This window comes from Heloderma suspectum, chromosome 1, assembly GCF_057233095.1.
Source record: "Heloderma suspectum isolate Gila_16-S chromosome 1, 16-S_ref, whole genome shotgun sequence".
Classification (NCBI taxonomy): domain Eukaryota; kingdom Metazoa; phylum Chordata; class Lepidosauria; order Squamata; family Helodermatidae; genus Heloderma; species Heloderma suspectum.
Genome location: NC_139458.1, coordinates 267,448,287 through 267,476,001, shown reverse-complemented (window position 1 = coordinate 267,476,001; position 27,715 = coordinate 267,448,287). Strand labels below are relative to the sequence as shown.

General features: G+C 49.1%; 1 protein-coding gene across 3 annotated transcripts; it reads right to left on the bottom strand.

Moving 5' to 3' along the window:
* Positions 1-27,715, bottom strand: OSR1 (odd-skipped related transcription factor 1). 3 transcript variants are annotated; one of them, XM_084830685.1, is made up of 3 exons: positions 27,553-27,715; positions 6,891-7,571; positions 1-1,119 (listed from the first exon to the last, which is right to left on the bottom strand). In XM_084830685.1, exons 2-3 carry the CDS (start codon positions 7,535-7,537, stop codon positions 984-986), a joined length of 783 nt encoding a protein of 260 aa, XP_084686811.1. In that variant the 5' UTR covers positions 7,538-7,571; positions 27,553-27,715; the 3' UTR covers positions 1-983. The 3 variants fall into 3 exon arrangements, with proteins under 3 accessions (XP_084686811.1, XP_084686802.1, XP_084686792.1); XM_084830676.1 differs by lacking the exon at positions 27,553-27,715 and adding an exon at positions 26,417-26,738; XM_084830666.1 differs by lacking the exon at positions 27,553-27,715 and adding an exon at positions 16,259-16,530.

Genomic DNA, 27,715 nt, shown 5'->3' with positions numbered 1-27,715 from the left:
GCCTGTAAAATACCAATTTATTTTAATACTTAAAAAAACCCAAATAAATCCAGTGATAAATGTTCATTATCAAGAATCAGCATAAAGTGCCAAATAGCAATAACTTTAACCAAAAACATATTGGAATGTCTCATTTTTTTTTTTTACACTGTTTATGAAAAAAAGACAATTTTGAATAAAACTATCAGGTTGAGATTTGTCAAACCCCCCAAATCCATTCAGTCCCCATTGTGGACACAACTTGAAAGTACCACTAAAAACACACTCTGCATGGCAGTCATTGACTTATTGTTGTCAACCTTCCCCATTCCTATCTTGGGTGGTGTGTGTTTTTAAACTAAATCCACAAATTACAAACCACCTCCCAAGGCACTAGACCACAAACAAACAGAAAGCCCAGGATGCTCTCCAGAGTGTGCAGGAAGGAAACCCAGTGATGGAAGGTGTTAAAATCTGTAGAGGACAGCAGGAGCCATTATGTGACATGAGGGTCATTCAGAATATTGCCTCTTTTCAAACACAGAGTTTATCGGTGGTCTTCCTTCCCATCTCAGCGGTGCCTAAAACGTGAAGCTAGTTACTTGAATGATCTTCTAGACTTTCTCTTCTGAAGTGTATGAATCATAAGCCTTTAAACAGTCACACACAAGCACAAACAAAAGGATAAAGTTTAAAAAAGAGCAAAAACTTCAGGAAGCTACTTTTGGTGTTGTGTCTTAACAATGAAGATTCCTCTCCAATACTTGAGCACCACCTTTTGACGTAAAGTTTAGTGAAGACATGCAAGATTTACACTCAGAAGCACCCAGGGTTTGGAAAGGCTGTCTGGATTTGTGTGCAGAGGAGGTTTGTATTTTTTTCTTTTCTTTATTTTTTAAAAACAAAATTAAATTAATCATATTCAGTTCTCCCCATTGTCTCTGACAAGAATTGGTCTAAAGTTTAGAATGGGGCGGGGATGAAGTTAATAGGGGCTAGAAGCTCTAGCATTTCATTTTGGAAGGTTTAAGTTCCTTTACTTGTGTGTGCAGTGTCTTGTGAACCGCTAGAGTCCTGGACTGGCAAAATCCTTTTCCACATTCTTGGCACTTAAAGGGCTTTTCTTTAGAGTGGATATATCTGGGGAGAGAAAATGAGAGAGAGGTATTTTTAAAAAGTGTACATTTGACCTCTTCATCAAAACACACTTTGATCTCAGCTTGCTGGAACCCAAAGTTTTGGTGAAAATTGTTCAACAGGGAGCACTGATATATACTGAAGAAAAATGTAATGGCTATGGATTTGGATCTAGAAATCCTACATTAACACACTATGCACACACAGAGCTCCAGTGCATGTAAATTGCTCCATTCATGTCAATATAAAGTTACACTCCGCACAAAGGAAGGTACACTTGGAGTCGTCTCCTCCATTAAACTGAATGGGAATGTGCAGTATCAGAGTAGGGATTGGAGAATCAGAGAGGCTTGAAGTTCCACCTTGAAGCTCAGTCTATTTTGTTCCCGAATGCAAGCTTTTGTAGTTGTTCGAACAGGGAAAGTGTGCATTTAGGTGCACATTTTTTAAAGTGTGCACCTTTCTCCCATTGACTAAAGTGTGAAAACATGTGATATTCCCCCCCCCCCTTGCACATTTTTAAAGAGTGCATTTTTCTGATGAACACATTTTACAAATGCAATCTCAAGCTTGGAAATATGCAAGCTTTGGCTGAAAAATGAGCTTGCGTTTGCATTCATGTTCAGGGGTGCGAATGGGGCCAGTTCTGATGTTTAACAAACTGAAATGAAATTCTCATATATCCCTGTATCTGTGCTCCCATGCCCCACAGGAGGTCACTGGATTTAAATGCTTGGCTTCAATATACCCGTTTACTGGGGTAATTCCTATTGTTTTCAGCGGGGCTGCTTACTCTCAGGGAAATACACATAACTGTATGTTGGTTTATGGCACTTGAGTTTAAATCTCCAGTTTATATATGGACTCTCTAGGTAGCCTCTGGAAAGGCCAAAACAGATGAACCACAGGAAGTCTGTGATCAGATCTCCCGACGTTTTAATTTTTACCTAAAAACAGCCCTCCCAATTTTATCCCTTCCCCCAGTTTTATCCCTTTCCCTAATTTAAAATTGCTCCCTCCCAAAGCCTCGTAGCAGAGTACAAACAGGCACGTCTCACTTCCCATCTTTAAGATGGGAATCATTATAAAGTTATGGTTCAGCATTGTTACTGAGCTTCTGTACTAGGGCAGTCTATAAATTAAATAACTAAAGCTTAGGTCCTATGGGACCCATTACTGGGTTGTTGTTGTTGTTTTAAACAAAAGTTCTTAGAAGTTCACTCATGTTTTCCAGCTCAAAATAATTGTCAGCAATAAAACAGAGGGGGAACGAATTGATGGGAAATGTCTGAAACATTGAAACTAGCAGGACTGACATCCTTTGTAGGTGACAGAGGCCTTGTCCACACAGGAGCTTCCCACAATAATGGACTTGGGACACGTTTACACTGCAAATTGAAAGTGGTCTGAAACCAGTTTAACTGCCATGGCTTCTTCAAGAGAACTGTGGGGGTGATAATTTTGTTAGGGTGCCATGAGTTCCTTGTTAGGTGTCTGTACAGTTGTTTCCACAGTTCTTTGCTTGGCAGCCACTACAGTTTGAAACTGGTTTAAATTTGTGGTGCAGATATGCTTTTACTCTACAACTGGAAATGGTTTAAATTTGTGGTGCAGATATGCTTTTACTCTACAACTGGAAATGTGGGGATCAGTATCAGGTGGAGAAAGGTATTATGGTGAGTGAGATTTTACTTATTTTCCTTTATGCAGATGTCACCACTTGTCTTGACTCTGGGGAAGACCACACCAAAAGGTACAGACAATCTAGCTTGGGAACTAGGCGTGGTGTAGTGGTAAATTTTTAACTGGGGGCATTCATCATAACAGTCCCTAAGGGTAGTCCAAAAATACAGGCGGTTGTGTCGATCCATCTGTGTGTGTGTGTGTGTGTGTGTGTGCGCTCGTGCGTGCGTGCGCGTGTATATATGTTGCTGGAAAAATCCATTTCCCCCCAGTTTCTTGGAGGATTAGAGCAAAGCTCAGAGAGCACAGGTCTAGGGTGGGGCATGGCAGATGATGTCATCATCCCTGCTAATCAAAAGGTCCTGGTGCTTCAACCCTGCAAGTCCTGGCTCTGCTACACCACGGTTAATCTATACAAATTCTCATTGCTTTTGGTGAGTTTCATTTCAACAGAAGTATTCACTGTTGGGAAATGTCATTTAGGATAGGTCCTAATGTGCGATACAAAACAAAGAGTTTAAAAGTGACGCAAATAAAAGCCCTGCCCCACACTGTAGCTATACCAGTAGATCTGTATTTAAGTTGCTGCTGCTTTTTTAAAAGTCCCACGCAACTGAATCAGACCAAGGCTGTAATTAGGGATGTCACGAGCGCAGTTGGGGGTTCGGGAATTTGCTGAGCAACCCCTGCCCGTGACCACCGAACTGCACCCGCTGAGATGCTGTCCTTGTTCATCCCCCGCTCATTCCCGCTCGCGCTCCAAAGTACTCACCGCAAACCCGTTCGGTGAGTGCCACCATTGGGAAAGCTAAAGAAGCGCAATAGTAGAGGTATAATCCCTCTAATATTGTGCTTATTTAGCTTTCCCAGCTCCAAACTGCGCATATTTGAATATGCGCATTTTTTTTAACTTCCCGTTTTTCCTAGAAAGCAAAGGCGCGAAAATGGCGGCACTCCCCAAACAGGTTCAGGGTGAGTGCTGGGGAATTCACCAAACTCGTGGGTGGCTCGAGCACAAGTTTGGGGGGGAAGCGAGCAGGGATGCTGCTTTGGCGAGTGCACGGAGAATCGAATTAGGGTGAGTTCTTACATCCCTAACTGTAATCCACTGAGTTCCACTCAGTGGGACGAACTTTCCCTCAGTGGAATGAACTTTCAAGAAAAGTGTTGAGCAGGACTTGGCTGAAAGGGGCTTCAGCTAAAATACCTAGTTTTACCTGGATTGTGGATAGGGCTATCTTGGCATCCAAATGAGTTTGTGTCAATGCAAGCTCATTTTGTCTAGTATAAGTGTATAACTCAGTATATTTGGCGGGGGCGGGGGGGAGGTGGCATAGTTCACTTGGAGAGCACACTCTTTGCATACAGAAACTTAATCCCCAACACCTCTGGGGGAAAGGCTTTTAGATAGTAGCGTTGGGAGAGACCTCTGCCTGAGGCCTTGGAGAATCACTCCAAGCCAGAGGAGGCAATACTGGGATATATTGACGAATGGTCCGACTCAGTATGGCTCAGCTTCCTATGTTCATAAGTAGCTTTGCCACTGCTTGCCACATTTTCCATTTGCCTGCTATAAGCAGCTGTCAATATGCCTGTATATTAAACAAGGGTAACGAACGTAAGGCCCTGGGTCCTATCAGGCCCTTTGTCATCTGCGTGGTACCCTGTGACAAACTGGGCCTCCTAGAAACGTCTCTGCAAAAAGAATACCCCCCTACCTGACCAGGCAGCAAAATTTGCATCCCAGGATGACTCCCTCTATCAGTATGACTCAGCCTTATGGAACCTGCAGGAACCTGCAGGAATCACCCAGAGGTCAGTGTGAATTTCCCTCTCTGGGAGTTGCCCAGCCCTCATAGAAATAGTTTTGTTTGAAAAATCTCCCTATGTCTTCAAGTGGCTGGCGAAGACTCAAGACAAGACTAAGGGTGCTTCCAGAGGAGGCTTTTCTTGTGCCATTGTCCTGCCTTATTCATGGAATTTTTTGGAGGGCCTGACATTGTCTTCTGCTCATAGTTCTCCTGTGTTTTCCCACTGCTTCTTGCATGTTTCTACTTACTGTGAAAAATCCATAAAGGTGGAATAGGTGCTCCATGCCTTTTTGATTGCTAGTGCTAGGAGGACCTCACCGTCCGGAGACACCCTGGGCCATTCTATGGAGTCTCATCCCTCCTCCCACCTGCAAGCTGCTTTGGTGAATTATTTTCAGGATTTTAGGTTCCTGACATTCTACCCAGTCTTGCCCAACCTGGTGCCCTCCAGTTGGTTTGGACTTCAACTCCCTTCAGCTCCAGCCAGAATGGCCAGTAGTCAGGAATGCTGGTTGTCGTCGTCCAAAGCATCTGGAGGGCTCCACGTCGATGAACACTGTTCTACACTATTCAATCATTTTCAGGGCCAAAGAGTGACAAATGGCAGTCTGGCTAGCTTCTTAACAAGCAGATCCAGTGTCTCAGCCCTAGTTTCCTCTTGAACACTGGAATCCTATGCATGTCTATTCAGAAGGAAGTCCCATGAAATTCAAAGCAGGCTTCCTACTGGGTAGGATTGCAGCTTTCCTTAGTGTAGCTCACACTAGAGAGGTGAGGCATTTGTTGGGTATGATTTTTGCAATGGATCCTTTTTAGATGCCTTCTTTTTCCCCTGCCCTGGCAAATATATACACTTGTGAGGGGGTGGGGGATGGAGAATCAGAAAGAGGAGTTTGGGGAATGGAATGTGCTCTCTACAATGAGGCAGAATTGATATTTATTGTGGGAACATGTGGATGCTGGGCATCTGCTCAGTGGAGAAGCTGACCTTCTAGCTCATTTGGGTTGTACACCACTGATGGAAGTGACCTTTCACAAAGATCTTTACTGGCTTGTGCATAACAGTAGAAAATAGTAGAAACTGTTATACATCATGTTACCAGTGATGCCATCGGGGAAGGACCTTTGGGCAGATGTCCATGACCCCACACAGCAGAATGAGCAGGAAGATCACCAAGTGCAGCAGGGCTGGCTTCCCACATTTTGAAGTAAGTGACATAATGCACATCAGCATCTAACAAGCCATAAGACCATTACATCCAGATTTTAAAAATATGTAACTCAAGCCTTCCCCAGCCTGGTGCCCTCCAGATGTTTTGGACATCAGCTTCCATCAGCCCCAGCCAGAATAGCTAATGGACAAGAATGCTGGGTATGGTAGTCCAAAACGTCTGGAGGACACTTGGTTGGGAATGGCTGATCTAATTGAACCACCACATGTTACAGATCTTGCCTTTGTTTTCTCATATTTTTGGATTTTCTAGCTCTAAACCGACAACAAGAACGACCCACCAAACATATCCACAATTTACCCACACATGCAGGGCATCTTTAACTCTGATACAGTACCACCATAGCGTTTGTTTATGAGTGGGCAACTTGTGGCCCTCCCAATGTTTTATACTACAACTCCCATCATCCCTCACCATTGGCTATGCTGGCTAGGGCTGATGGGAGTTATAGGCCAAAACACCTAGAGAGCCAAAAGTGGCCCAGCTGACAACACTTATCCAAGCCATATTATGGTAAATAATCTATTAAATGATGCACTCTAGAATTATTTGTAATCAGGGGCATAGCCAGCCAATGGCCTATGGGTCTCAGCCCCATTCCCCAGAGCCCTAAGTGTCCACTGGTGCCAATGGAAAGTTGTTTTCCTCAGCTTAATTGCCATGCAGGGGGCAATTTGATTGCAGGTGGGGAGAGAAGGGTTAAGCCACCTCCCTGGGTTGCTGCAATGCCTTCCCCAACCCTCCCCCTTGCAAGGCAATTAAGCTTAGAAGAAATCTTCACACTGGTGCCAGCATAAGTTTTTTCCTAAGCTTATCTACCATGACCAGGGGGGTGGGGGGTGCCCAGGGGAATCACAGTTGGGGAGGGAAGGGTTAACCATCCCTTCCCTGTGCACTCTGCCCCCCCCCAATCCCTCCACAACATGACAATTAAGTTTACGGGGTGGGGGAAACATCCATTGATGCCAATGGAAAGACTGGGCCTCAAATCTTTTAATGGCTGTGTTTATACTCATCCTCATATAAACCATCAAACACACGGGCCTACCTGTGATCCCTCAAGTGGTCTTGCCTCCTGAAGGCCTTGTGGCAAATGTCACAGGTGTACGGCCTTTCGTCCGTGTGGGTTCTTTCATGAATCAAAAGGTTGTACGACTTGGTGAAGTGTCTGCCGCAGAACTTGCACACAAACTCCTTCTTGGTTTTGGATGGCAAGCGCCCCCGGGTGGGTTTCTTCTCAGGCGAAAGTTTGGTGACCTCGAGCAAGGAGCCCAGGCCTGGAGGGGAACCTTGGCTCTCCATCTGTCCCAGTTTCGAATGGTCCTCTTGGGTGGCTGCCACGGCCAGGTTGGCAAAATCAAACCTGGGCTTGGCTTTGAGTGGCATGTTCGCCGCTTCGTGCTTGGGGTGGATGACATGTGGGAACAGAGGGAAGGCCGGCAGCTGAAACCGGGCATCCACCAGGCTGGCCACACCTGGCGCTTTGGAGAAAGAGGAACGGGGCAAATGCATGGCTGGGTAGCCCAAGGTCCACTGGTGGAGGTGAACGGCGTGGAGGGCGCTGAAGCCATAGAGGTTGGGCAGGTGGTCTGAAGGCACTGCAGGTAGGCCATTGAAGGCTTGCAGGAAGGAATAGTTGGTGAGCTGCAGGGAAGGGTGGATGGGCACCGGGGCAGGCAAAGTCTTGCTACCCATGATGGCAGAGAAGACTGGGAGAGAAGGCAAGTGCCTGCAAGAAAGGGGAGGAAACACACACACAAAAGGGTCTCATTATTACTGGGCTGAGTAAATGAACTGCAGAGCTTTTGCATTTAGTTTACATGAACACACTTACATTTTATTTATTGTATTATTACAGCGATATCCTGCCTTTTTCCAAGGACCTCAAGGCAGCACATATGATACTCCCCCCTTTTTTCTTCACAACAACCCTGTGAGGGAGGTTAGGCTGAGAGAGAGTGACTGGTCCAAGGCTACCCACAGAGCTTCATGGCTGAGTGGGGATTTGAACCCAGGTCTCCCCAGTCCTAGGCCAATACTTTAACCGCTACAACCACACTGGATGGAGTGAAGAGAGAGGGTGTACCATAGTGGTTCATGGGGTGTATGGCTAAGGGTGTAATCCTACACAGACTACCTGGGAGTATGCATTACTGAACGAAATGGAACTTACTTCTGAGTAGTCACATAGAGGGCTGTAATGTAAGAGACTGACCTGCATATCAGGTACAAATGTTGCCTTTGCCCTGAAAGTGGCCTTAGGGAAGCCATTCACTCTCAGCCTCATCCCCTTCCCCATCTGCAGTAGGGGGTGAGGCAATAGCACTGACTTACCTGACAGGAGTTGTTTTAATGACTACAACTAGAAAATGCATGTGAAGCACTTTGAACAATTGGAAGCACTATACAAATACTAAGCCTTATTCGTACTGTCAGTATAACAACTAAAACCATTGATTCAAGGGAATCTCAAGTAGTCCGTGAGGTGCTGTACAAAACAAGGGACAGATGTTGTCTGTGTCTCATGTACACTGTAAGGCAGGCTTCCCCACCCTGGTGCCCTCCAGATGTTCTGGACTACAACTCCAGCATTCCTGACCATTGGCTATGCTGGGTGGGGCTGATGTGCGATGTAGTCCAAAACATCTGGAGGGCACTATGTTGGGGAATACTGAGCAAGGACTCTGGAGGAGAAACTAAAAGATAAAAGGAAGGGGAAGTCTACAACTGGCAATGATCAGCCAGGGGTGTGAACTATTGGCTGAGGCCCTGCCTCACAAACAATGGTGGATTTTGCAAGTTAGATTGTAAGCCTGGGGGCAGAGACTGACATACCACTGATCCTCCTAAGCTGCTCTGGAGCCTTTTTGGCTAAAGAGTGGAATAAAACTGCTTTAAATAAAGAACAAGCTCCTACTGAATCTGTTGATGGGTATAAGGTCACTCTCTAAAAGGCTTGTGCTACCCAGTGGGAAAGAGCAGGGCCGGCCCTACCATTAGGCAGAGCGAGGCAGCTACCTCAGGTGGCAGATGCTGAGGGGACCAGGGGCAAGGGGTAAGAGGACATTGCTGTGTGTGCTATGTGGACTGCTCTGTGCTCCTTAGGCTAGCCTGCTTGTGAGGGAAGCCACTGTCCCTTTGCCAGTGTTGAAGTAAGATTCAGCTGCCAATCTGGTAAGCTTCTGTACATGTAACAGGGAGAGGCGCCATTTTGTCTTTCACCTCAGGCAGCAAAATGTCTTGGGCCAGCCCTGGGAAGTAGAGATTTTGGCTGCACTTTAATGCGATCCCAAAGTGAGGTGCTTTACTTTTTCACCACAAGTACAATGGCAAGCCATTCACTTCGGTGGGAGAAAGCACAAGGCCTGGGGATACCTTTGGGGTGAAGCGAAGGTTGTCCCTTATTTCTTCAAGGAAGAGGTTTTGCTGTCCACCCACCACCACCCCAGGCAGGTTTACGTTCTCCCGTGTAATTCTTAATTCTGACTCAGTTCTTAAAGGCGCCCATGTATACAGGGCAGGGATGGGGAAGAGGTCACCTTCCAGATGGTGTTGGACTGCGACTCCCATAGTCCCTCGCCATTGGCTATGCTGTCTAGGGCCGATGGGAGAAACAGCCCAACATCCAGAGGGGCACCTTCCCCAGCACTAACATAGCAGAAACAAAACAGAGTCTTCCCCGTAGGTCATGCTGGAGTGTGAGGAGCGGGTTTTCACTTACTGACCTACGTGACAACCCCCAGGCTCTTTCCATTGGCTGTCCATCCTTTGTAGGGAACCAATGGGATTTATCCAGTGCTGCAGATCCCTACGCCAAACCCCTCGCGTTCCCTCCCCTTTCGGTGGCGTTCAGCACAGATTGGATTCCGCCATGGATTGGGGGACCGATGGCGGTGCCATACCCGTGTCACTGACAGATCGGATTCCGCCATGGATTGGGGGACCGATGGCGGTGCCATACCCGTGTCACTGACAGATCGGATTCCGCCATGGATTGGGGGACCGATGGCGGTGCCATACCCGTGTCACTGACAGATCGGATTCCGCCATGGATTGGGGGACCGATGGCGGTGCCATACCCGTGTCACTGACAGATCGGATTCCGCCATGGATTGGGGGACCGATGGCGGTGCCATACCCGTGTCACTGACAGATCGGATTCCGCCATGGATTGGGGGACCGATGGCGGTGCCATACCCGTGTCACTGACAGATCGGATTCCGCCATGGATTGGGGGACCGATGGCGGTGCCATACCCGTGTCACTGACAGATTGGATTCCGCCATGGATTGGGGGACCGATGGCGGTGCCATACCCATGTCACTGACCACAAGAACACGGGAGTCCAGTGCAGGCATGTAGCAGCTTGCGTGCAGGGCTAAACAGGGGGCGGGAGATGCTCGTCAGCCGGCTCTCCGCGTGCCCGGCTTCCGTGTAGACCCATTACATAGCCCTGTGCGGACCTTCACACGCGGAAGTCTTCACCGAGGACGCTGGGGGCGGAGCTTAGGTGCAAGCCCAAGTCCCCGTCCCCAGTGGGCAGAGGAGAGCCCAGGTTTGGGTTGACCCCGGCCAGAAGCTGCTGCCTTTCCTAGCTGCTGCCTTCTATGCGAGTTCTCTGCCTCTTCTCTCTCCCCGCCCCAGCCGCGTCAACTTTGACCTCCAATTTGCTTCGGAAAGCAGAGAACAAGGGTTTAACATAGCTGACTTCAAAGCTTGGCCTCAGCGCAGGGGCCCCCTCCCGCCTTCGCCTTGTCCATTTCAGCGGAGCGTGGCCTGCCCTTTCTACATCGTCGGAAAGGCTTTATTGGAAGAAGGGGGGGGGGAGAGGGCTGCTCGCCATTTCCCACGCACCATCCTTTAACTTAAGCCTCCACCCCCCCCACACACACACACACCCGGTGCCCTCTCCAGATGTTTTGGACTTCAACTCCCATTAGCCCCAGCCAGCATAGCCAATGGACAGGAATGCTGGGAATTGTAGTCCAAAACATCTGGGGGCTGCCAGGCTGGGGGAGGCTGCCTTAAAGCGCAATCCTATGCATGTTTAGATATAAAAAAAGCCCTACAATTCCCCGGAATCCTCCAGCCAGCATGTCTGAGGAATGCTGGGAGTTGTAGGACTTTTTTCAGTCTAAACATGCATAGGATTGCGCCCTTAGTTAACAGGAGACGGGTAGGTAGTTAATGGGATAGTTACCGTTGCAGCGCAGTCCTACCCATTAATTTCTGTGAACCGCCCAGAGAGCTTCGGCTTTTGGGTGGTGTAGAAATAAATACATAATACGCATATCTGCTCAGAACGAAGTCCCTTTGAGCTCAGACTTACTCCCAGGTAAGTGGACCTGCGACTGTGGCCTCGATCCATAGTAACCGTAAATTAACAGAAGCCATCGGAGTCTTTTTTTTCTCCGTTGCCATCTATCGTGCCATTGTGTACGGTGGGGAGAAAACTCCAATCTCCTCGCTATATTTGGGATCAACCTTAAAAGCGACGGCGTGTTTTTTATACGGATTTCGGGGAGCGGGGTTCAAGCCAAGCCGGAGGGTTTCAACCAGCCAAAGTAGGAAGGTTTGTGTGGAGGTGAAATCACGGTCCTAAAATGCGAGGGGACAGCTGCGTAAGATCTGGTCCCTCAAATTTCCTCCATCGGGGAGGAGCTGTAGCTCATCGGTAGACCACCTGCTTTGCATGTAGGAAGGTCCCAGGTTCAATCCCCGGTTTCTCCAGGGCTGAGGAAAGACCCCCGTCTGGAAATCCTGGAAAGCTGCTGTCCGTCAGTGTCGACAATACTGGGGTAAATGGACCATGGTGTGACTCAGTACAAGGCGGCTTCCTTACAACCCAGCTCTCGCAGAAGTCAGTGGTCAAAAATAAAATAAAAATACCCCGGATTTTAATAGCAATAGATTGGCGGGGGGGGGGCGCCTCTGGGCTGTCAATGAGCACCGCTGCCAATCGCGTCACAATGAGGTTTCCGATGCAGTGGAGGCTGGTGGCTCCGTTTTCTGCGGGGCTGTGATTCCATTCGGGGTTTCATTCAGAACCAGCCAGAACTCTAAAGGAGCTGTCCAAGGTACTGCCCGTATTTTGGGGACGGGGTTCAGCACCTTGGACAGCTCCTTTGGAGTTCTGGCTGGCTTTGACTGAAACCCAGAATGGATTCACAGCCCCACCGAAATCGGAGCCACCCGCCTCCACTGCTATGATGTAGGATCTCCTTATAAGCGCACACACATCAGAAGAGCCCTGTGCGCCTCCATCGTGAGGCTCGCAATGCCTGCCCGTGCTTTTGCCCAGGAAGAACTGAGCTCCTCTCACCCAGCCTTCCCCAACCTGGTGCCCTCCAGGTATTTTGGACTTCAACTCCCATCAGCCCCAGCCAGCATAGCCAATGGTCAGGAATAAAGGGAGTTGTAGTCCAAAACATCTGGAGGGCACCAGGTTGGGGAAGGCTGTTCTAACCCGTTATGCAGGAGTATACATTCACAAGGATTTGGGGGCAGGATCCAGCCAAAGGTAAGACACTGTTAAATCCTGTGAGTGGGTTTAAACAGGTGTTAAGGCTGCAATCGTAAGAAAAGCACACTTTAGTTAGAATTGCGGGACTGAAGGGTGGGGAGCATGCATCCATACTTGCTCTGGTTAGGGGGGAAATTTCCCGCGTATAGAACTGAGTGTACCTATGGCCCGGGATGTCCTATACAGCGGTTCACGTGGTGGGGTTCGTTTAGACCAGACTCCCCGGCCGAGTGCCCTCCAGATGTTTTGGACTACAGCTCCCAGCATTCCTGACCATCGGATATGCCTGACTGGGACTGATAGGAACTGAAGTCCAAAACAGCTGGAGGGCGCCCAGTTGTGGAAGGCTGGTTTGGACCTTGCTCCTTACTCGCTTCCTTGGGTTGGGGCTGCACCCCTGGACAGGGGAAAGTGTCGCTGAACTCCATGCAGGTTAAGGCTGCTATCTTATGATTTCCCCCGGAGGAAACACTTGGGATTGCACGGTGTGAAGCACAACGGCGGGCCAGGGGGGCAGCCGGAGGGGGCGTTTGCCTCCAGCTTTGCGTTCGCGGTCGCGACAACTTCAAAGGTTGCGTCTTATGTTGTCACCACACGTGATCATGCTTCGAGAGGGCATGCCGTACCCGCGCCTTCCCCAACCTGGCGCCCTCCAGAAAGGTTGGACTGTAACTCCCAGCGTCCCCCTAAGCCACCTTGGCTTGTGGGCAGGGGTCGCTGGGAGTTATCGGGGGAGGCTGCTATACCCGATTCTCAAGCCTTCGGTTCTTTGGAATGCGTTACTTCGCAAAATATGAACGTAGATTTGCGTGCTTCTGAACCCAGCGGGGGTGAGTGGGAGTTCGCTGGCTTTCGATCAAAAATTGCCAGTTGCAGGGGTTTTTTTTGTTTTCGTGCGTTTTGTTTTTGCCAAGTTTATTTTTAATTTCCCTCTTTTCCCAACGGAGAAGTTACAAAAAAGAATAAAACAACCCCACAACACGCAAAAAAGAAACTAACGAGTAGCAAAATAGGAACGAGAAGGAAATTTTTGCAACGTATGAGAGCTGTAATAAGCATGTGGGGGGAGGGGAGAGAACATGTGGACTGGGGAGGGGAAAGGAAACGTGCCCTCCAGCCTCGGTGAAAAGGGAAAAGATTAAAAGGCGGCGAACTGTTTGTCTGGAGGTTCTGGTTTTCACGGATCTTCTCACTCCAGAGCTGCCCCAAGTCCACCTTTCACACCACTTTACATAAATCAGTCTCAAAGGGGGGGGGGGGGCTCCCGAAGCCTAGAGAAATTCCATCGCATTGACCCAGAATAAATGAGTGTGACATTTCGCCAAGATTTGCCTTTTCTAATTGGATAAATTTGGTATAGTGGCTGATTAAAACACACACACACTACAGCCTCCCTTCCTCTAAATCCCCCTCCCCCATTAACTGTTTAAGAGCCAGTGAGCTGTTTGAGGCAGAGCAGGTCTTTCACTCCCTTCCCTCTTTATTCGCTTGAACAATCCCTTTTATCAGCGTGTCTTTAATATGAAATTGCATCTGTTTTAGGGCGTTCTGACCAGTTTTGAAGCGGAGTGGTCACCTGATCTCAACGGAGCCCGTTTCTTTTCAGGGCAAACTGGTGTAAGTGATCCTAAAGATGGTTTAGGTGAAAGTAAAAGCAATAAAACTTACTTTCCTATTAGGATCAGAAATGCAACGTATATTATTCATAAAACACAAATATTGGATCACCTGGTCGGGTTATCTCTTCTCTTTCTTCTTTACTAAACGTGTAAGTACCACAGAGTTCAATGCGATTTAGTTCCTAGTAAGTGTGCTTAGGATTGCAGCCTAGTTCATGATTGTGCCTTTTAGGCTCCACTCCCAAACACATTTACAAGGGTGTAAGCCCATTAAACACAGTGGAATTTACTTCTGATTAAATATCCATAGAATAATGGTATTAGACCGTTTTGATCTGAATGCCGGACAACACTGACATTGCAGTTCTGTTCACTTCTACTGGGAAATAACTGTCCCATTGAGTGCAGTGGGCCTACTCCCAGGTAAGTAAATGTGGGATTCCAGCCTGAATGGAGATAATTCGAAAGGCGGGGAGACTCTCAGCAAGAAGGCGGCATGTGGTGTAGTATATCCCCGTACACTTCAACCTTGCTGAAATCTAAAACATATATGCCAGAAATATTTACAATTCGATTCACTGCCCAGTAAACAGCCCTTTCATTTTATTTAAACGTGTATAAATCCAGGCCCTAAGGCCGGTTTACTAGGAATTAAGACTGTAGTCCTATGCAGTTGCCTAGGACTAAGCCCGTCTGAACTCAATAGAACTTCCTTCCAAGTAAACACGCCTCAAGCTGACACTACAGTTTAATCCGATTCCAGTTTCCAACTGTCAACGTGTTAAGGATGTAGCCTCCTCGTTTTGTTTTGTTTAAAACTACCGAATACATTTCGTTTTAAATCCAGAGACTGAGTTTTAACCGGATCTTGGACATAAATTTTGTCCCCGCTGGGGGTGATGGGTTGTGTAGAGGGAGAAGAGAGAACTTTACAGAAAAACGAAAACAAAAAATATTGAGACACACAAAACGAATAAAATACGGTCTTTAACCGACTCTGTAAGGAAGGGAAATCTATTCATAATAGCATCCATTGTGGTAATAATTTTGTTCTCTAGAGACAGTTGAGCTTAAAACAAAGAGAGATGTGGGGCGAGGGTGGGGGGGAGACAGTTCAGGCTTGTACAAGTTTGCTGGCCCGGGTCCAGATCTGTAAGTTACACTTTTCTCCTGTTACACAACCGAGAAAAGAGACAGCGACGAGGAGAAACGTCCCAGGGACCCTTTTAGGACATCAAAGCAAGGATTTTCTGGAGGTCTGCCGTGACAGACCGCCCCCCAATCCCGCCGCCGTACTCCTCTCCTCCCCACCACAGAACGGGTTGTTTCTTTTATTTCAGTGTCACCTCCACCTTTAAATTCTGTTTCATGTCAACAGATCTTTATCAGCATTTCTTTCTCTTTTTTTAATGAGAAGAGTCTGGGAGTTCTCAGCCACTCCACGCTCCCACCTTTCCCCTGCCCTCAATGGCAATAAACCAGGATCCTGTTTTTTTAAAAAATGGGAAGGGGGGCACAAATTGCTGTGTGAACTGAAGAACCAGTTCCTTGGGTCCAGGAGAAGGAGAAGAAGAAAGATGGAGGCTGCAGTCCTAAAAACAATTATTTGGGGATAAACTTCATTGGGCACAATTAAGCTTACTTCGGAGTATAGGGGCATAAGATTGCGCTGTTGGGCTGCGATTCTATGCACACTTAATTGGGAGTAAGCCCCATTGAACCGGGTGAAACTTACTTCCGAGTAAACATGCATAAGGCTGGTGTTGTAAAGGCACGATCCACCCAAGTTCGAACTCCAAGGCTGCAATCCTACATCCACTTACCTGGGAGAAAGCCCCATTGAATTCAGTGGGATTTACTTCTGAGCAGACATGTATAGGATGGCACTGCAAGTCGCAAAAAAAAGCAAAGGTAGCCGTGTTGGGCCATGAGGGGAAAAAATCCCACATTCAAAGGCCACAAAAAACGTGAGAAGTTCCAGATCTCCTCATCAGATGTTACAAAATGCAAGGGGAGCTGTTTTGCGGGTTAGGGGATAGGTGAGGGAAAAAAATCTGACTTGATGTCGACCTAATAAAGATATTACACAAATATGAGTTGCCCAAGTTTTGTGGGGACTCAGTATCCTCACTCCGTTGATGTTAATCAGACTCGCTTTGGGCTGGATCGCATTCCTGAAAGGCCCCAATCCCACCCACCTCTTTCCTTGGCCACGCAGTGAGACTTACTTGTCGAGTAAAGATGGCTAGGATTGGGCCGCGTGCCTTTACTTACGCTCTCTTGGGATCTCGGAGTTGTATCTGGCCTGGCTCGTTGCTTCCAGCGCCTGGGCTTTTTCGCTTCTCGAGCGCGCAGCCCTCCATGCCCGAGGAAGGCCCGAGACACACGAACCGATTGCTGCCGAGGGAGCAACTGGCCGCGCTGGGCTTGGAAAGCCGCCCCTAAAGCACGCCGCCTCGAAACCAGACCCCCCGCATCTCCACGGGCCTGGCCAGGCTTTCTATTAGGGGGCGTCGTCGCTGCAGACAAGCCCCGCGGATTTCGACGGAGCTGCCAGGCAAGGCGGAGCCTCCCAAACCCAATCCACATCCCGGTGAAGACCGTGACCAATCTTGCCTCGACTGCGTGACCGGCGGCCCTTTGGCTCCCCTTTGTACACACTTATTGACACCTTGATCCCAACACCGACTTTCTCAGGGCCAAAACAGACATCATTTTAAATGTGTATTTCTTCTCTCTCGCTCGCTCGCTCGCTCTGTTTCATTTCTACTCTGGAGTAGAGTGATCTGCATCGGGACCCTAGCTGAGGGTTAGGGGCGCTTTTAAACTCAGGATCAGGCCTCCTGCACCTACTCCAGAGTAAGAATGAAAAGACTACAGACCTGCTAGGCACACATTTAAAGTGATGGCTTGTTTTGGCCCTCAGAAGTCAGCCCCAGCAAGTTCAGGGGGAATTGCTTACGACCAACTACGCATAGGATTGAGCCCCCTCCGTGAATCCCGGTAAGTGAATCCGCCAAGAAAGCGTGCTTAGGATCCCAGTCCTGCTTATTTTCGGGTAAGGGTGCGATCCTACGCATGTTTAGACAAGAAAAAACTCCTACCACTCCCACCATTCTTCCAGCCAGACATGCTGGCTGGGGCATGCTGGGAATTGTAGGACCTTTTTCTTTCTAAACACGGATAGGATTGCACCCTACGCGTGTTTAACAGCACGAACCTCTGTCCTTCCAGGTCATGGTGTGAGTGTAAGCGACAGATTTACTTCTGTCTTTCTTGCTGAAACCAAGCAGATTTGAATCGAGTCAGTGCCTGGATGGGAGACTTCCTCGAAACTCCTCGAAGGTCACCTTGAGCCCTAGTGATTAGTGGGGCTTACTCCCAGCCTCCCAGGTAAGCATGCATAGGATTTTTCTCTAAGTCTACAGCCTTAGGGTTGTGTCCAATGTTAGTCTACCTTAAGCCCCATTCATGTCAGTGGATCTACTCTAAGTAGGACTAACATTGGATATAACCGTGAAGCCCCTCCTCACAACCCAATTAACACCTGAGATCCTAAACAAGGTTCTTTGAAAAGAATATTTTTACTTCCCAGTAGAAGAACGGGTTGTAAATCAAAACAATTGGATTCAAATCCATATAGGCCTGCTCCCAAACACATTAAGTACTAATAAATCTCCTTTGATAGCAATCGGATTTTACTTCCAAACAGTGAGAGAGAGAGAGAGAGAGAGAGAGAGATCACCAGGGCGGGAAAGGAATCCGCCTGTAATATAGAGATAAGGTGGTGTCTAAATCTTGCCATATAAAAATTGGATTGTCATCTATCCACACGTTGATCCAGCCCCAGGCATGCTTACTTGGAAGCAAATCCTGTTGCTTTCAATCGAATTGACTGCCCAAAAAGGTCTTGTCTACATTTGGAGTTTTGCCTGCCTGGGTCAGCAAAGAGATGAAGCTGATTTAACCAACAGCTGTTCTACCACATCTGTGCTGCAAGCATCTGGAAATGGGGTCCCTTCCTCCCCCCACCCCAGTTATTGCTTTTTGTCCCAGTCAAGTTCCACCACTTTGAGGAGGGGATAAAGGTTCTTGGTGTAATTTAACATGATGGGAAAGGAGGCCCGTTTTAGGGAGATTCCACACCGGCCCTTGTCCCAATTTTGCAGCTTTCACTTTAAAGTGATGTAGCGTTAGAGTGCTGGACTGGGACTTGGGAGGTCCGGGTTCTAGTCCTCACTCAGCCATGAAGCTGGCTGGCTGGGTGACCTTGGCTCAGTCACTGACTCTCAGCCTAACCTGCCTTACAGGGTTATTGTGAGGATAAAAATGGAGGGGAGGAGGATCATGTAAGCTGCCTTGCATTCCTTGCTAAATAAAAGAGATAAAGAAGGAGATAAAATAAGAGAGATAAAAAGGAGGAATATAAATGCAGTAGTAGTAATAATTAATTAAGCCTCCAGTCTAGTTCTTTTATTTTCAAAGAGATGGGGAGGGGGTGGAATGTTCAGGTAGAGTGCCACCCAACTGATCAGTAAGGCTGCAGTCCTATACTCACTTACTTGGTAGTAAGCACCAATGAATGCAATGAGACTTACTTCTGAGTAGACAGGCACAGGACTGGTCTGTAAGACCTAAATCTCCTCCCCTCCCCACCTTCCAGTGTGCTGGCTGGGCAATGGATGCAAAGGGACTAAGAATTCCTTGTGTTAAGTTGTCCATTTGTTTACTAAAATAACGTTGGACTCCCTATATTGGGGAGAGCCAGTGGGGCGTAGTGGCTAGAGGGTTGGACTGGGAGTCGGGAGATCGGGCTTCTAGGCCCCACTCGGCCATGGGAGCTCACTGGGTGACTTTGGGCCAGTCACGGACTCTCAGCCCAACCCACCTCACAGGGTTGTTGTTGTGAGGATAAAATGGAGAAAGAGAACTATGTACACTGCCTCAGGTTCCCTGAGGAGGAAAAAAGGTAGCGCATGAAAGTAATAAATAAATAAACATATTGGGAGTTGGGGGCACTGACTTCCCCTCCTCCTCCTATCGCTGGGCCTCATCACCACAGTGACTGCCCCAAGGGGAACACCCCACCCCACCGTACCTGGGGACTAAGAGATGACCGGGGTTTTAGTTCATTCTGCAGCTGATCAAATTTGTCATCTTCCACCTGTTTGACTGAAATATTTTGCCCTATGTCACATCTCTCCGTGGTTTTATGTCAAGGCAATAAGCAGAAGGGATAACCAAGAGCCAGCTGTGGCACCTTAAAGACTGACAAATTTATTCTGGCATACCTTTTCGTGGACGATAGCCCACTTCATCAGATGCATGGAGTATCTGGGAGAGAGTTGCGTGCAGAGAGAGGGGGCTGGGGGGTTGTAAACAGTGAGCTCAGAAGGAAATCGAATGCAAAACGTGAGAATCCAATTATTAAGAGTCGTATTAAACGGATGGCAGACAAGCAGAGCCCCGGGGAAGGAAAGACGCAGGCTAGCAAAAGCCAGGAAACTCTTTCTGGCCTTGCCGGCTACCCACATGCAAAATAATAGGGCGTGGCCTTCACCTCTACCCAGTCTGGAGCGCGCGAGCAGCAGCTCTGCTTAGAGTGAGGCCGCGATTCGGGCCCAGCAGCTAGTCTTCCGCGGCCTGATCCCATCTCGCCTGTTGACTCAAGAGAAGCCGGTCCTACTGTGCCCAGTCAGTGGCGTTTTCAGCCTACTTCGTGACTTTAGGTTAGGAGGCCAGCCTCATGCTCACAGAAGAAGGTTTCAGATTCAGACCCAGCCTAGCCTAGTCCCGCGCACACGGTGCCAAGAGCCTCCTGTATCGATGCACTCTCCTGACGCCTGTGGAGTTAGGGACATCAGCTGGTACTGGAGGAAAAAGGCCCGAAACGGACATGACATTTGTGTCTGGCAGCTACGTCTTCTGTCCAGTTTTGCTCTGGCGCAGGCGGCTGACCGGATCTTAGAAGCGCTTCCCACCCGCGCCACGCTAGGGTCCCAGTCTGAATTAGAAGCCCTGGCAAAATGAAAAAATGAGAAGAAGGAAAAGACACAGCAGCTAGACACAATTGTAAGCTAACGCCTGTGTTGGGCCCCAGAGAAGGCGAAGACACGTGCAGGCTGGGCAAAAGGAGGAAGGAGACAGAAGGGTCTTACGAAGATGGTTTCAAGGGTGCAGAGTGAAAAAAAAAAAGTAGTTTCCACGGGCCTCGACGAAACGCCCTTCCTACTTCCAAGCCAGGGGCGTCTGGCGTGCGCGCATAGGACGGTCCGCTTCCATCTCCGTCTTTTCGAACTGCCCTGACGCGCAGAGGTCAGTGCAGTCAGAGGCGTCAGACGGTGGACGGAGAAGAGGCGATTTGTAAATGGATTTCAGCCCGATTTACACTGCGGTTCCACTGGATCTCACAGAGGAATAGTAATCGCCTTCCTCTAACTAGCACCACCGGGGCAGCGGCGAGAGAGTCTCCCAAACCAACCCCCCCCCCCCTTCTCTTGCGTTCGGGCCGCAATGAAATTCCTCTTAATTTTATGGTCATCTTGTGGTTTGGTTTTTGGACTTTTCAGTCTAAATTATCATTGAGTCTGCTAGGGTTGTGTGTGTGTTTTTTTTTAAAGGGGGGATTTGCAGATGAAATACTCGACTCTTAAATAATGACGAGGGCTCCCCCCTCCCTAATTAGTTCCACATGTAGGAACGGCTGAAGTAAATTAGCTTGCTGGCTTTTCAAATGACTACATTAAACACCCCCCCACACACACTAACCTCTAGATAGGGGGGGAATGCCGCAGGAGTTGCAAACCAACTCAACTGTCAATGGAACGAATGAGTTGCACAGCACCATGGGCTTGGAGGTTGGCGGTGTTGGGGTGTGTGTTAAATTATTGACGTGATGCTGGGGGAGGGCGGTTAATTAGCTTAAATAGGCTGTTTTTGTTGCTGTTTCGTTGTTTTGCCTTGTCCTGGACACATTTCCTTGTTGTTGACCTAAAAAGCGGGGTGGTGAAAATTCCATCCGCCTCCACTTCTGGGGAATGGCCAGGATTATGTCCAGTTAATGAGTGTCCAGTTAATGTCCAGTTAAGAGTGTCTAGAGTCATACCTTTATTAGGACCACTCTTGCATTTTTGATGAATACCTGGAAACGTGTACTATTCATGTTTGATCCAGACTTAGACTTGGAGCAGAACCATTGAAATCAATGGGACTTAAATTAGTCATGATTCGCTACGTTCTACTGATTGCAGTGGGTCTTCTCTAAGCACGATTAAGTCTCAGGTTATATGGATTTTTTTTTTTTTTAAGAAACGGATTGTAGCTGTTTTGTTTATAACATTTTCACACTGGAAATGGCCCGTTCTTACCAACACCCTTTCTTCCTTATGCGGTCTTCCTTTCTTCCCACCCTCCCGTTTTAATTTATTTCCGATTGGAACCTCCTCGGGGCAGAAAATCCATGTTTTTGCTCATCTTGCCAACTAACACAGCTTCCGTGTATAGCAATGGCGAGATATATACATATATACATATATAATTACAGATTTTTACACAAATGCGTGGAGGGGAATCTGGCGGAATGCAAAAGGAATTTACTTCCTAGTAAAAGCGCTTAGGATCGCAGCCTGATCTCTGACCTAGCCCGCCCGTTTAATTCTGCTCCACTTGAGCCCAAAGCTAACTGGCCCACTGGGGCCTTTCCAGAGTGACTTTCTCTCTCTCTCTTTCTCTGGTTTGCCATTTGCCACGGGCAGCCCAGGAGGAAATCGAGCGTGGCCTCTACCAGTGTTTAGGAAACAAAACAGGAAAGGGGATTGGTGTGGCGGGCGGTTCGGTTGGCTCCAGGCTTGGAGTAAATTCAGCTTTCTGGAAAGGACAGAACGAGGATCTCCTCTAACGGAGATACGTACGGCTCTAATTGAGCGTGGACGAGTTAATTGCGTCCCTTAATGAGGTCTGGGAGCAGTCGTGAGCCTTGCCTCGGAGATCTGCGCTAAGAGATGGGGGGGGGGGGCTAAATCACCTTGTATCACGCAATCGGTGCTGACAAGCCCCCTCAGTTGCTTGCAGACAGCAGAAAAATAACCCTTTTTCTCCCTCCCTCCGAATACTACAGATCTCCGGGATCAAGCGTTCACAACAGCTTTTGAAATAGGTCCTACTGTCAGCAACGGTAGTTACGACCTGCAAAACAGTTCTGCCACAGTGGATTCAGACCCCCCACACCCACACACGGAAAATATAGGAACGCTAAAAATTGAAAGATCTACTTTGTGGGTGTTGATAAGGGAGGAGGAAGCAAAGACAGGGAATAGAGTAGATTTTCAGGGAAGGAGAGGAGGAGGTTTTCATTCGATGTCTGGAAATTCTGGAACTCCAAATTCAATCAGACGAACAACCCGAGGCCCCGAGGTTTAAAGTAAAGTGAATGTATAGCTATGAGACGTGGTTCTGGTTAGGAACTGGTGTCTGCGCGCGCGCGCCAACGTCACTTGTGGAAATGTCACCCTGTGGGGGTTAGGGAGCTTACAATTCGGTCTTGACCGACAGCGCTGTCCCGCGAAGGTTTTTCAGAAGCAAGTCCCGACTGCAAGGAAAACGTGCATAAGATTGGGGCAAACCCCATCTTTTCCACATCTTGTGTGGCCTCCCTTTGAAGTGGAGGGTGTTTTCTCAGGTGACGCTAAAACCGTTTTTGGTCTCTTTTCCTGATTATATGAACGTGAATATGGGACAGAAAGGGGGAAGGGAGCCGTTTATGCTGCCGTTCTTCTTGTCTTTCTCGTTCTTTTGCTCGTTTCTCTGTAAAGTGATGGAGCTATATTCTTAAGCAACAGCAACAGTTTTACTCCGTGGGATTTGCAATGGTTTGGCGGTAGGAACATTGGGAAATTGGGGGGGGGGGGGAGAGAGAGACCAATAGCTAGAAGGTGCCATCCTAAACATCTCTGGAGGTTGTTGTTCAGTCGGTACTTCCGAGTAAACATAGTTGGGATGTGGGAATTCCTTCCCCCCTCCTCCAGACACCCCCCCCCCATATAAACCACATGACTTGGAAAGAACTCCCACTGGGCCGTCGCAGAATCGAATACACATCCCCGCACGCAGAATTGTAGCATCGCTCCTCGGCGTGGTCTCGCTGCTTTGCAAACGGACTCCTCCACACCAACACAGCGGAGGGAGCCGTCGAAAATAGACAGCATGAGGCGACCTGTCCCGTTGTCTCAGCAGCGCACCACTTTTGACACAAGCACACACAACCTACTCGGAAAGAAGTCCCACCAAGTTCCAATGGGGCTTACTCTCCAGTAAGCGTGCACAGGATTTGCAGCCTCGCTGTCCAATGGAGCTATAATCCGAAGCTTCGCTGGCGAAGTTAGGGAAGCTTCCCTTCGTGGACAAGGTTTTGTTGTTAACGACAGAAAGGGCAACGTATTCCTGCTTCTAGAAAAGCGGCAAGGGGGTAAGAACCGACCGCTCCAGGAAAAAAAAAGAGATTGCGGGAAAGGATGCCAGCCACACATCCTTTCAAAGCCCTCTCCGATCCAAAATAGATACCATTACTGGATAATGCTTTAGGCTGCGATGCTAAAACCCCTCCGCTCGATCGAAAGCAGTGTCGCTGAGAAGCATTTCCCGTTCATTCCAAATAACCGTGGGATGTAGCCAATGTTAGTCCTACTTACAGTAGCGCCACTGAAATCAATCGGACTTCAGTTGCACTAACATGGGATACATACAACCCCATGGCAGGATCGAATTTAGATTTTTAGTAATATATATGGCCTTAGGAGCGAGTGCCCAGTTATTTATTATTGTTTATTTACACATCAGTATGGGGGTGGGGAATGACGAATTATTTCTACTAAAGCCGCCGCCTTTTGCTTTCCATCCAAACTTGCACCCTTTTGAACATTCAGACGGTTTGGACATCATACCACAGCCTTGAACATGGCTAATGCCTGGGGACAGATTTAAAAAATAAACCGGTTCATTCGTAGCACTTCCATTTATTTAAACAGCTCAGATTCACGAGATTAGGCGAGTTGTTCAGATGTACCGGCTTGTCGCTAATACGAAATAGTGAGACTCAATTGAAAAATCTACTTGTCGAAAGTAAACCGAACAGCCAGCCAGCTAGAAAAACTCTTGAAGGCCTTGTAGTTTCAGGTGGATGTGTTCGCCCATCCCTTGTGTAATCATATACATGGGGCTGTATCTAATGTTAGTCCCATTTAGAGTAGATCCATTGAAATGAATGGGACTTAAGTGATAAAACGAGGGGATACAACCCATTATTTTCAGCAAAGCGAGAGCAACCAACCCCCACAGTTTCTCTCCGTTAGGATTCGCCATCAAAACACGTTAAGGCTGCAAACTTGTAGCCACTTACCTGACAGGAAGTCCCATTGAACTCAATGGGCTACAGTTCTGAGCAGACATGTCTACGACTGAGCTGTAAAAAGGGACGCGAGTTCCATTCAAAATGAATGGGACTTTCTTCCCCTTCCATAGAGGTATATGACGGAAAGAGTTTAAAACAGAAAGGATATGAAATTTTAAGACAAGCCAACCGTTCACCTGCGTAAGATTCAGGTCCAGAAAGTAAAATACTACAACACAGAGATCCGATCCGGGTTGGATTAGAATCCAGCCCAGTTGAACGGAAATCCTTACTTTTCACCACAGCGGACCTGACACATTTACTCCGATGTTTGTTCCATCGATTGCAACAGTATTTATTATTGCATTTAAAACTGCAGCCTCCTCGCCCTTGCTAGAAATACTGCCTTGAAAATAAACTCCAGTGAAATCGATAGGGCAGAGGTTGGGACGGATCGCAGTCTAAAATTGGAACTCGTTTGAAGGCGATCGAATGGAGAAACACCGCGGCGAACTTCCAAGGGAAGCTGCTGCAGCAATCTGCGCTCGCTTCCTTGGGAGTAAAGTCCGGATCGACTCATTGTTCCCCAGCAAATGCGGGCAGGATCGGTCTACAAGCGTGCTGGGGGGGGGGGGGCTAAATCCGAGCTATATCGGTTTGAGCTAGTTGATAAGCAAGCACGAACAAACATGCCCGAACCCTCCCTAGATCACCACCCCTGGCTTAGAAACACGGCTTTAAATAAATACCAATCCGAAACTACTTTCGGAGGTCCGTTCCCATTTATTTCAGGGGAGCTTCCAAACATTTGCTGCGTTTAGGATCCGACCATTCCCTCCTCCACCGAGTGCAGATAGTAAGTCCAATTCTGATTCATACGAAGAGGGAAGAATGCTTATTTTTATTTTTTGCTATCGCGTCAATAGGGGATCGATCGACGCGTAATGTGGCTTCCTCGCAAAACATCCCGGAATCTACTCAGAGGAAAGGCCAGTGCTTGACAAACCGGTCCCTGAAGTGTCTTGGGGCTGCACCCCATAGCAAATCCGGAAGGTTAAAGATCGGGGTCTAACTATTGCAATCCTGTTCAGGTCGATGCAAAAGCAAGCCCCATTGAGTTCAATGGAACGTACTCCCAGGAAAGCGAGCATCGGACTGCAGCCTCATGACATGGATGCCAAGCTTTGAGCACCCTTTCTGCTGGGAAGGGGGTGAAATTCAGCCTTCCCCAACCTGGAGCCCTCCAGATGTTTTGGACTTCAACTCCCAACCTTCCAGACCACTGGCCATGCTGGCTGGGGCTGATGGGAGTTGGAGTCCAAAACATCTGGCGGGCGCCAGGTTGCCTACCCCTAATTATAAACTGTGGAGTGCTTAGGATGATTACAAGATGTGGGATCTCCCGGTGGGATTTCACAGCTCTAGTCTACTACGCGTTACTTTGCTCTACGCACTTTCAGTGGAACATAAATATGCCTAGGACGGCGCAGCAGCCCGGGGCGATTGAGGTCCCCCTGCAACTTGACTAGACTGAAAAATCCCTGCGCACATTTATACTTAGGGGCAAATAATCCCCATCGGAGTTCGACTTTCCAGTTGAGTGTGCCTCAGGGCCCTGGGATTAGAGGAAGGGGATGCTGGAAAGAGGGGCCCAATTCTGCCGAGGGGAAGGGATGTAGGAAGTGCCCGGAGGCGGGGGGGGGGGGACCGCGCCTGCTAACTTGCGGCTACAGTTCCAACCTCTTGGTTGGGCCGCTTAACAGCTTCTCCTCCCGCGTTTCCCAGCAAGATCGGAGCATCCTGATTCCTGACAGCGAAGCGCTGGGAAGAAGAAGAAGAAGGTGATGAAGAAGAAGGTGATGAAGGTGAAAAAGGAGGAGGAAGACCTGCCGGCCCGCCTGAGCCCTCGATCTCTGCAGTCGGACATGAAACCCTTTCCCTGGAAGCGACGGGAGAGGGAGGGAAGACCAGGGACGCCCAGCCGGAGAAGAGGGGCTGGGGGGTGGGGAGGGGGGAGAGGGCCTCTCTTCCTCTCGATATATATTCACCTAATCCCGATCTCAGCTCCTCCGCTGGCAGACGGTCCGAGATCCTCCCGGGGGCTTAAACCGGCGCGGCTTCGAGTTGGGCAGAGCGGCGGCGGCGGCGGCGGCGGAGCTGCCCCGGCCGGCCGGGCCCTGGTCTCGCCGGCTCTCCAGCTGGGCAGAGGCGGATCCTGGGCCGGGTAGGCGCGCCAGGTGCCGGAGCGCGGGAGGGGCGTCCCCTCTGCGCCCTCCTTCCGCGGGGCTGGAGCGCGAGGCGAGCAAGCAGGGCGGCTCAAGGCAAGAGCGCCTTGGAGGAGGCGAGCGCCGACTGAGCGGATCCCTTCCCTCGGCCGCCTCCTTATTTCAACCCCCTGCCTGCCTCCCTCCCTCCCCCCGTCCCCCTCCCCTCCCCTCCCCTCCCCTCCCCTTCCCTTCCCACCCCTGGGCATGCGCACTGAGAGGGGGGAAAAAGTTTCTCACTGGGACGCGGCTCGCTTGGGCCGCGCGTTGCTCCCGGTTACCGAGTGCCCCCCGCGCGCCCCGCCCTCGCTCCGGTGGCACCGCTCCCCCACGCCTCCCTGGGGCACCGAGGAGCGAAGCCTTGGCGGGGGCTCATGAGATACCCCCCCCCCCGTTCTGACAGACGGCACCTCCAACCCCGGAGGGAGCCGAGCTCCGCCCGGATCGCCAGGGAATGCAGGTTCGGTCCCTCCTGCCTCCCACCCTTGACTCAGATCATCCTCCCGTCCCTTGGCAGGCTGGGAGAGGAGGTATCTTAGGCGCGCTCGCCAAGGGATCGCGGTCCCAAGGTGGCAGGATGGCCTCTCTCTCCCTGGCACAAGACAACAGACAGAGCCGCTCAGGAACCGTGTTCTGGAGCAGCAGGTTTAGATCCTGCTACTCTGGAGTAAACGGGATAAATGCATTCTAGCGCTCCAGCCTTAGCATCAGAAACCTCTTGGAATAAACCGTATATTTCTCCTGGCTCTCCCGTGGATCCACGTCTTCCCTGAGAGAGTAGCGTCCAAATGGCCCAGCATCGTAGCTGGAATTCGAAATTGGCCCTTTCTCTCCCACCTAGATCCCACTCCGGACATCCCCAGTGGGATCCATTTCACAGTCTGCCCCATCATTGAAGCTAGAACCCCACCGGCGCTCACCTTTATCCGCAGTTGGCCCTGATCCGCCGATCTACACCCATCCTCTACTCCAGGTGGACTCCACGGATCCCTCCCTCTGAATTTTCACGCGCGGGTCAAAGGACCTGATGTCTCTCTTCTGTCCCGTAACTACTGATACTGTCCCTTCCCACCCCAGCTTACT

Bases quoted from the DNA above. Each gene is read 5' to 3' on its own strand.
- OSR1 (XM_084830666.1), bottom strand. From the start codon at position 16,347: ATGGAGGGCTGCGCGCTCGAGAAGCGAAAAAGCCCAGGCGCTGGAAGC. The intron at 7,572-16,258 runs GTAAGTAAAGGC...CCTTTCTTGCAG, and splicing joins CTCCGAGATCCCAAGAGAGC to GCACTTGCCTTCTCTCCCAG. The intron at 1,120-6,890 runs GTAGGCCCGTGT...TTCTCTCCCCAG, and splicing joins GACCACTTGAGGGATCACAG to ATATATCCACTCTAAAGAAA.